Source organism: Crassostrea angulata, chromosome 9 (assembly GCF_025612915.1).
Source record: "Crassostrea angulata isolate pt1a10 chromosome 9, ASM2561291v2, whole genome shotgun sequence".
In the NCBI taxonomy this organism is placed as follows: Eukaryota; Metazoa; Mollusca; class Bivalvia; order Ostreida; family Ostreidae; genus Magallana; species Magallana angulata.
The window spans coordinates 26,360,387-26,369,857 of NC_069119.1; the positions used below are offsets into that span (position 1 = coordinate 26,360,387).

At 36.0% G+C, this 9,471-nt stretch overlaps 1 protein-coding gene across 1 annotated transcript; it reads left to right on the top strand.

Annotated features, from left to right (window-relative positions):
* Window positions 1-2,394: 2,394 nt before the first annotated feature.
* Window positions 2,395-8,722, top strand: LOC128163828 (uncharacterized). Its single transcript, XM_052827497.1, has 3 exons — window positions 2,395-3,046; window positions 5,496-7,547; window positions 8,005-8,722. Exons 1-3 carry the CDS (start codon window positions 2,602-2,604, stop codon window positions 8,595-8,597), a joined length of 3,090 nt encoding a protein of 1,029 aa, XP_052683457.1. The 5' UTR covers window positions 2,395-2,601; the 3' UTR covers window positions 8,598-8,722.
* The last annotated feature ends 749 nt before the right edge of the window (window positions 8,723-9,471 follow it).

Genomic DNA, 9,471 nt, shown 5'->3' on the forward strand with positions numbered 1-9,471 from the left:
TTCTTGCTTGGGTTTCAAATATGTAGATATCTCGTTTATTTCAGATATTGTTAAAACATTTTGCCCCACCCTCAAAATAAGGCACATTTTTACTATTTACTTTTTATAAATTTGCAATGGGATAAATCCTCAGGTTTCCAAATAAGGATTCACTAACATACATTTATTTTCTTAACTAATTTTAAAGAGTTAGCGGATTATGTAAAAAAAAAAAAAAAAAAAAAAAAAAAAAAAAAAAATCTGCGATGCTAGCTTTATTCATAGTCCAAATGAATGGAAGCACCCACGAATGCATTTTATTGTATATATTTACATTTACATCTTCTTTTGAACCATTTAATCAATTACCAGTATCCATAAATGTTAACAAAAGTATGTAAATTGTTCTTTTCCAAATATGTAAAGGTTGCCTTGGTAACTATAGTCTACGTGGAAGTCTGAGGTCATTCCGTTCAAGTGCTCACGATGTAGCCTTAGTTACGTTCGATTAATTAACTTAACTAAAGAGATATAATCCGCACAAATTACGCAGCAATAGTATAAAGAAGACGTCAAATAACAATGTAAAATTAAATCATTATAGCTACTTGAATTAAAGTTGACATTTAAAAAGCTAAACATTCAATTTTGTGTTCATGAATCACTGGACATATTCATCTTAATTTGAAACAAAGAATCATTTTTTTTAAAGTTTTGGTGGAAACTTTCGAGTATTTGTACAAATGAAAAGCCATGCATGCCCTCCTCAAATGATATCCACATATTTAGTGTTTCTAATAATTTAAGAGAGAAAATAGTTTAAGGATGGGTGCCACAAAAATCTCTTTTAAAAGAACCACTGAACCAGAAAAGCCAAAAGTTACAAAAAAAACTTCTTGATATACATGTATACCAGAATAATTGTAGTTTTAAGTGTGTTCATGCTGTCATCCCATTAGGAGTTTTAATCCCATGCATATAACTCTAAAATATATAAACTTAAAGGACAACCATGAATTATAATATCTTTTTTAATTTTAAAACCCGTAGCAACGTTATTTTATACATTTAATTAACAGATGAAGACAATTTTAGGAACCCTCTTTAAAAAAAAAACACACACCGCATGACATATAAGAAAGCTAATGATAAGATAATGCCCTCTGCGTATGATGTCAGCACACTATACCTAAAAATCACGAATTGATTTGAAATATTTGTATTATAAAAATAATGAATTGTTTCAATTCAATAACCATTGTCATCCAGTTTTTTTTTCCTGTCAATTTATTATAATCTGTTAAATGCTGAATTTTACATGATTTTTCATGTTTTTGGTAATGTGAATTGCTTTGAATTTGATAATGCCGTTGAGGATAAAACGTTTGCGAAACATTCAATTTTTAAAGAGCTGACCGAGGGTAAATTTTAAGGAATATATATATGTACATGTATATATACTTTTATGTCTTCTTCATTCCGGCACATGCATATCTTTTATCTACCCCCCCCCCCCCCCTACCACCACCACCACAAACCACTAGACTTATACGGAGCACCGTTTCCTTGCAGCATGCGGCCTGTGCGCTACATGCAAATTAAAATATGCATTCAATGTATTCAACGGGACTTCGATAAAATACAAATTAAAAGTGGTAAACTAGTAATTGTTTATAACAACCAAAAAAATTTAATGAAAATAAAAGAATGGCAAAATGAGGCGACGTGTCAATTTCTATAGTGCATTCTTTGTAAATTTGATTTCATTTTCTCATTTTTAAGGGGAGACAGCCTGTGCAAATTCTGAAAAAAAAACTTTCCCGGGGGGGGGGGGGGGGAGGAGGAGGTGTCCGAGAGGTGATATTTTATTTTCGGGGTGGAGCAAGTGGTGGTGATAGGATACCTGCCTTAATAGAAGTTTTATTTTACAATGTTAAATTAATGAATTAGATTTAGATTTTTCGAAAGGGTTAGACCCCCACTGCTCTAGATCCACGCACAGGGTATAAGTCCGAAATATCTGACGTTTTCCTGGCTTTTAAGCGATTTATCATGATATTTATTTGCCTGGAAAATATCAGTTGTTAAAAAAGCCAGAAAAAAGGTCAGATATTTCGGACTACGGGTATTTATCATATCGTACATGTAGAACATGTGTCTATAATAGGCCTGCATCATACCGATAGCACATTCCGTTTATTTAAATACAGTGCCGGTTTTTTTTCCATGCAGCATTGCAGCTTTGTGTTTTCAGATAGCAATTTATCTGAAGAAGTAATTTTCGATATGGTGTTTGGTTCCTTGTTTACCCAGTGTTTATCCCGTAGTCACGTGACTTCCATTCACCATGACGTCACAATTCTCTATATATTGATTGTGACGTCACAACAAATCAGACCACAAATTCCCCGCCATAGTGGAAGCCGTCACTGTTTTCTTCGTTAATTCAGAAGGAATTTTCGCATAGAACTGTGTAAAGTTTTGTGATTTCTGTAGATCACTTCCTCAATTTTTATTGAGAGATTCGCATTCTTTAGTTCTTGTATACCTGAACTAAATTATCTGGTTTTATTGTTCAATAATAATATTCGTATAGTAATAGTTGACTGTAAATGTAAGTATATGGCCATGTCATCGGAGGAAGATATACCCACGCTTTATGCTGGGGATTTAGCTCCTCCGATGGAAGATGTAAAAAATTCCTGCCTCATAGCAGACGAGCATCGTAGGCTCCTGGAAGAAAATCACAGACTCGCTGAAGAGAAACGAGCCCTGATGAATTCATTGATCCTGATGAATCAAAAAATGGAAAAAATGCAGACCCACTTTTCCTCCATATCATTAAAACAACAGATCGAAAAAAGGGAGGAAGACATACGAGATTTGCGCAAAATTCTCATGGAAGTCGTGGAACAGAATAAGAAGCTAAAAGACGCCGTGCACGTCTCGGAACATGCTCGGCAGGATATAAAAACAGAGTTTGAAATTCTGCGAAAATTGCTGAGTCCGATAAAGCCCCGCGCTCAGACTCATACTCATACTCAGACTGAACTGATTTCTGAATCAGGTAAGTCAATTATTAATTTAGGTAAATATTTACAATTCATTGAGGTAGAAAATTATTAACACACTTCCATCTTATAACCAATCCAGTCACGTGGGCGGATCAAGAAAGGGGTCCGGGGGGGGGGGGGGGGGAGGCTTTCCTTTCCTTCTGAAAATTTAAACTTATTAAATTTACATTGTATAATTACCGAAAATTGCTTCGAACCCCTCTCTCCTCCAGAGCAAACACAATATAATAATGCACTTTGACACCCCCCACCCCACCCGCTGAAAATTTTCTGTACCCGCGCATACAGCAAGACTTTGTACTCTGCCTTTGTACTGTCTGTCAAAGACTTTTATATATATAGATGGTCCACTTGTAAGTTGTCATGTAATTTTTTTTAGTATTTACACCCTCTCAGTAAATTCAAAATGTACACCACAACACACACAAACAAATTACTACGTTTTAAATATATAAAATATCTTGACGGTGTACGAGTCCAGATACAAGATTTTTACTAGACGATGTTATAAGACAGTATAATACTTGCACCAAGTGTTTGCGCCTATAAATAACACTGCCTTGTAAATGTTTTGATCAAAGACAGGGCCGCATGCAATTTACGTTGCTATTTAAAAAATGAGATCCCTTAATACACATATGAGCGGCCAGTTATGTCAATTTGGGGTTGAACTGTTAAACTGTTTGCATATCAATAAATTTAGATCTATCAATACTCATATCATTTCAAGGTCAAGAAGATAGAAAGAATGGCCCTGATAATTATTAAACAAATTTATATTAAATTATGCCCCCGATCGCGACAGTCGCAGGTGCGTTCAATTTGACTATTTTGTTTTGAATCAACATCATGTCAACATAATCGTGTGCACAGATTTAGAGAGGGGGTGGGGATCTGGACCCCTCCCTTCTCTTCATGGAAAATTGACCCCTTGATACAAACCACGTCTTTTGCGCCCCCATCAAAATATTACCATGTCATTTTCCGTATTTATTTAATGATGGAAATTAAATTTTTGAAACGACAAGACATGCACCCCAATCATATTCCAATTTGGATTTGGATGCGACGTAAATGGTAATAGAGGTTCTTAGGAGAATGGTTTTTGTTATAACCCCCCCCCCCCCTCCAAAAAAAAAAAAAAAAAAAAAAAAAAAAAAAAAGAAGAAAAAAGCAAAAACAAAAAACAACCACAAAACCCCACAAAACCCGTCATTTTTTAACTACTAATTGGCCTCCATAATTTAAATAAAAGAAGAATAATGCGAAGGCGTGTAAAATGCCCTTATGAGGAATGATTACTGCAAAATTAAAATATCATTAAATCTGATACTTTTAAAAAAAGAAAATAATTAAAAACAATGTATATTTAAAGTAACATCGGTTTGGAACCATTAAATATTTTGAATACTTGCAGTAAAGGTTGATTTAAACTTGCGTTGCGTGTCAAAACCTCCAAATAGTGTCATTTGTATAACTTCGATGCCTTTTCTTTTATATAGTGGGTCTGAGCTCCATATTTTTGTCATAGTCCGAATGCGGTTTAATGGAATTGAAACCGATTTTAATCAACAAAAATGTGGAAAGATGACCCACTATACTTTAAAAATTTCATTTTGTAGCCCAAGAATTGAACATAAAAAAAAATCATACAAGTCTTTAAATTCGTGGCCAACGTCTAATATAGCATTTAAACAACGCATTTTGTTGTGAATGAAATGGCTCAGTGGTTAGAGCACCAGACATTAGGTAACTGTATAGAACTTGGGTTTTTATGTTGTGGGTTCGATATAACCAAAACTAATTGAAAAAACTATTTGAAATTGTATTTTACGACTTAACCAAATGGGCAGTTGCGCCATCTTATTTCCCCATCTTCTTCTAAAGCCTAATTACGAAATTAATTTAACACCCCCAAATTATATTCTAATTCGTAAAATGTAAGAACAGTAAAACTAAGAGAACGTGCAGATGGATGGACAGACGGACGGACGGACGGACGACGGACGGATGGACGAACATAACATGATATTAATAACAACAAATACGATACATGATAGTGATAAGATAGTCAAAAATACAACATACACAAGACATTCGCGTTGGCCATACTTCTTGTTGAAGGACAGATTTACCTTAATCTATTTTTAGATATGATTTGTTTAGCTATAAACTATCATTCAGTATATAAGGAAAAAAAATCATACCTGTTGGCTTTGTAATATGCACACTTTTCAAGATCATACAGAACAAGAGATAAATACAGTCTTAAAACAGCCACCACCACCAGGCCATCTCGCTTTTAAAAATATTTTGTATAAAAATTCTTTAACGTTATTTTTCCGCCTAGAGTGAACCTTTTTCTTTATATACTAGTATATGATAAAGAGTGTGTGTTGATTGATCTAATAATGTAATAAATATATTAATTATTGTATGTAGAAATCCACCACGATTATCCAGAAATCGCCCCCAAAGATCAGCAAATTGGAGACGAATTTAATGAAACCGAGCAAAATTCATCCATGCTTATTCAAAGAAATCTGTCACCGTCGACAGAAGTAAGAATGGATATTACCGTAAAAAGCGTACAAGGAAATCTGTCCCCCACAACTCAAAACGATTACGGACAAACGGCTGGTCAAAAATCACAAATGGAAGGCAAGACCAAGGAGTTTCGCTCCAAGATACCTCTGTATCAAAAAAGCCGTGCTCAACATGATGCCATGAAAAACAAACCAACAGATGAGCGATCGAATGCGAATGCTGAAGAAATAAACAAATACAGTCCGAAACCTGCCCAAAACCCCATTCGTGCCCGTAATCAAGACGTCCCCAGTCCATCAGTTTCCATGCCCTCGTCCAAAACTGTTGTAAACAAGGAAAGAGTCAGGGGAGAGCAAGAAAACACTGAAGAGATTGTAACGACCAAGTTTGCCAAGATGCCTCGGAAAATTGCACGTTATAAGCCACCTGACACAAAACAAACCATGGAAGAGTCCACCCGTAGGGGGAATAAGGATACGTCAGGTCAAGAAACACCCCCAAACAGAACCAATGATGTTTGTCCTGATGCTTCCAGCGCTGAAAATCTTGTACAAAGAGAACTTCACTTCGACAGAGAAAGGAGTCTTTCATGCAACATGGAAGGATCCTATAAGCATGAAGGACAATTCAACCCAGGCAAACCTGGTTCTCCAAAAGGTACAAACCAGGACAGTGAACCAGTTTTCTATTCCCTTCCGATGACTTTTCGCAATAACCTCCTTCAAAGAGAGAGATATTACTCGGATAAAGAAGTTAACTATATATTTGAGAAACTTCTAAAAGAGGAAAAAGCTGGTTATCAAAGTGGCGCAAAAATCGATCATACTACCGGTAAAATGCAGAAACCGGAGTACAGTTTCAAAGGTGAAGATAATCCAAGCATCACTGAACCGAACTGCAATGGGGAACAAAGAAGATGCGCACAAACTCCACAATTAAAACAAGAAAACGTGGAAGAATTAGGAGTCAGTCAACAGCGTCCAAAATTTGCATCTTCTCTTGAGTTGCACCCTCAAAGTGTTAATGAAGCCTCATTGCACGCACAGGAGCCTACCAATTATAACGTTCAAGACGAACATGAAGTAGTGGTCCAAAACAATCAACTCAAGCATGACGATGTACCACCACAGAACTCATCTCCAGTCAACCAAGAAAATGCGTCGCCATCAGTTGAAACCAGGAAGATTGGAATTGATACTGGCAAAGCAGAAAATCAGTCACCAACAAATTACAACACGTACGTCAGAGAGGGTAACCAGCTGTCACTGAGTGTAGGCAAGTCTGAAGATGTTTCTTCAAGTTTACCAAAGTTTTGGGGAAACACTTCCACAACCAGTAGCTCAAATGGGCCGGGACGCACCGACAGAGACACCAGTCATGCTGATCCAAGCGGTTTCGTGTACCTAAGATCAACTAAAAATGGTCCCCAAGATGTGGTAGACTGTTATGGTGTGCATGGACAGTTTCCTGATGAACGTAACGCACAGCCTGGACCAGCTTGGATGGACCAATCTGATCAAGTCCTTCCCGAACAATTTCGAAATGAGCTGGTTACTGAAGAACAACCGGTCATTCAGGATACGTTCCACCAGGTGCCCTACAAAAATCCAGAATTTTCGGAAAGGAACAGCGACACCAATCGGCACATAAGTCAATCGAATTTTGGGATTGCAAAAGAAGAGAGTGGCCATGCTCAAGAATTGCATGCTCTCAAAATGGAAATGGAATCTGAAAGCCTAGATGCTGGATTGGAGAATGATGGAGATGGAAAAGATCTACCACGGGTGGACGAGGCTGATATTCATCAGGGATCAGATTCTTCCAGTTCAGGGCGAGGAGTAATTGGAGACCCGGTTGCGACTTCCACTCCTAGGAACAAAAGATTTATAATGGAGCCTATTGCTACGTCAACACCTAAAGCTTTCGAAGAGCATGCCCTTAATCAAGGTAAGACTGAATTTGTATTAGAATAATCATCAATTCATTGAGGAAATTATGATCTTGAAAAAAAAATGAATCATACAGTGTCTTGTTTTATATAATAAAGTGCTGGATTTAACTTTGATCTTAAGGGGTTTATAATTTTTATGTTCAGATTGGGTTTGATTAAATATTAACATTGTGTTATTTATTTCAAAATGTTGAATGTGTTTTAAGTCTTTACAATAGCATATACAGAGGTGAGAGGTAAGCTTTATAACATTTTCTGCAATGCTTTATATTTTTTACACACAACTAAAATCATAAAACGATGATTGATGTAAAAAGGCAAAAGTTATGTGTCAAAATATTGTTCTGTTATAGAAAAAAATTATATTGAATAAAATCTGAATTCTCAAATTTAAATACTAATGAATGTTGAAATTATTATTATTAATATATATACATGTATATATATTGACAGTTGTTCCGAACCGAAGCCAGTCGAGCAGTGACGCTATGGACAGCGATTCTGGGATCGCATTTGATCAAAAGTTGTCGGCAGCTCTGAAGATTTTGGGCACAAGGGTAATTGGAGAAATCGCATTCCAGCTGGACAGAAGAATCTTGGAAACAGTGTTTCGACGACGCGCGTCGGCTTCAAATGATGAATTGATCAAAAATCGAGTCTATGGTTACACCTCCCAGAACATCGGCGCTCTGATAACAAAGGAAACCTTGCGAGGCGATGGAACAAGAAATTTGCAAAAAGAATCTTTTTATCGCAAGCGCCATGAGAAGTTGCTCTATATCCTAAAAGATCATGGATATAACAAAATGGTTCATGAAGAGTTTGTAAAGAAAATGGTTGAGAAGTATGGCACATTAAACGCCACTCCGTCCAAAAAAGTTATTCAAATGTACGGACTAGAGGAACCGAAACTTTTAGAAGCACTGCTCGGGGAAGTCACCGCTGATAAGGCAGAATTTGTACACTCTCTCGTGCTACTGAATTGTCTCCGTGCAATGTCTAGTTGGGATGGTGTAGATGGTGGCGGTAGCCTGTTTCAATGGTAACCTGAAAACAAAGTTGCGAAACATTTTACATCTTCTTCATTTTGGTTGCCATGTGATGGAATATGACAACAATAAGTCTATTTTAAATATTTGTATCAGAAATGCTAATTTGTTTGTATTGATATTGAATCTATTGATTTTATGTACATGTACATTTAGATGTATATTTTTTTGATAACAGTGATTGATCGATCAATTGAAAAAAGCAATGGCATAAAATTTTACACCTTCTTAACATGTGTAATTTTAGGCACCTCTTTATTAAGATGTCTTTTTTAGGGTCTTCCGTCTTCAGCGGAAGACCCTACTATTATTCTATTGTTTCTTTTTCACTTTTTAGGGTCTTCCGTTTTCCAACGGAAGACCCTTTTGTTTTTCTTCGGTTTCTTTTTATTATTAGGGTCTTCCGTTTCCAACGGAAGACCCTCTTGTTATTCTATTGTTTCTTTTTATTAGGGTCTTCCGTTTCCAACGGAAGACCCTCTTGTTATTCTTCGGTTTCTTTTTCATTATTATTATTATTCTTTTTCTTTTCTTCTGACTCCTTTTTTGCCTCATAACTCAAAAGGTTTTTAACTGATTTTGATGAAATTTTCAGAGATTTTTGCAAGTTGGCGTCCCTCAATAATGTTAAAGTTTTAAAGAGAACGTCACCTCCGTTTTGACGTGACGTCATTTTTAAAAATTTCAAAAAGTCATTTTGTCCCGGACTTTTCTCAAAAACGCTTTAAGATAGAGGCTTGAAATTTTAAATGGTTATGATTTGGTCGATTTCCATCTGTAATAAGGCTGGAAATGAAAATCTGTCACTTCCGGTCGAAACTGGAAGTAAAACAAATTTTTCGAAAAAATAAATTTTCTGATCCAATCAAAA

Coding starts and splice junctions, on each gene's coding strand:
- LOC128163828 (XM_052827497.1), top strand. CDS start 2,602: ATGGCCATGTCATCGGAGGAAGATATACCCACGCTTTATGCTGGGGAT. Junction 3,047..5,495: donor TGAACTGATTTCTGAATCAG/GTAAGTCAATTA, acceptor TATTGTATGTAG/AAATCCACCACGATTATCCA. Junction 7,548..8,004: donor AGAGCATGCCCTTAATCAAG/GTAAGACTGAAT, acceptor ATATATTGACAG/TTGTTCCGAACCGAAGCCAG.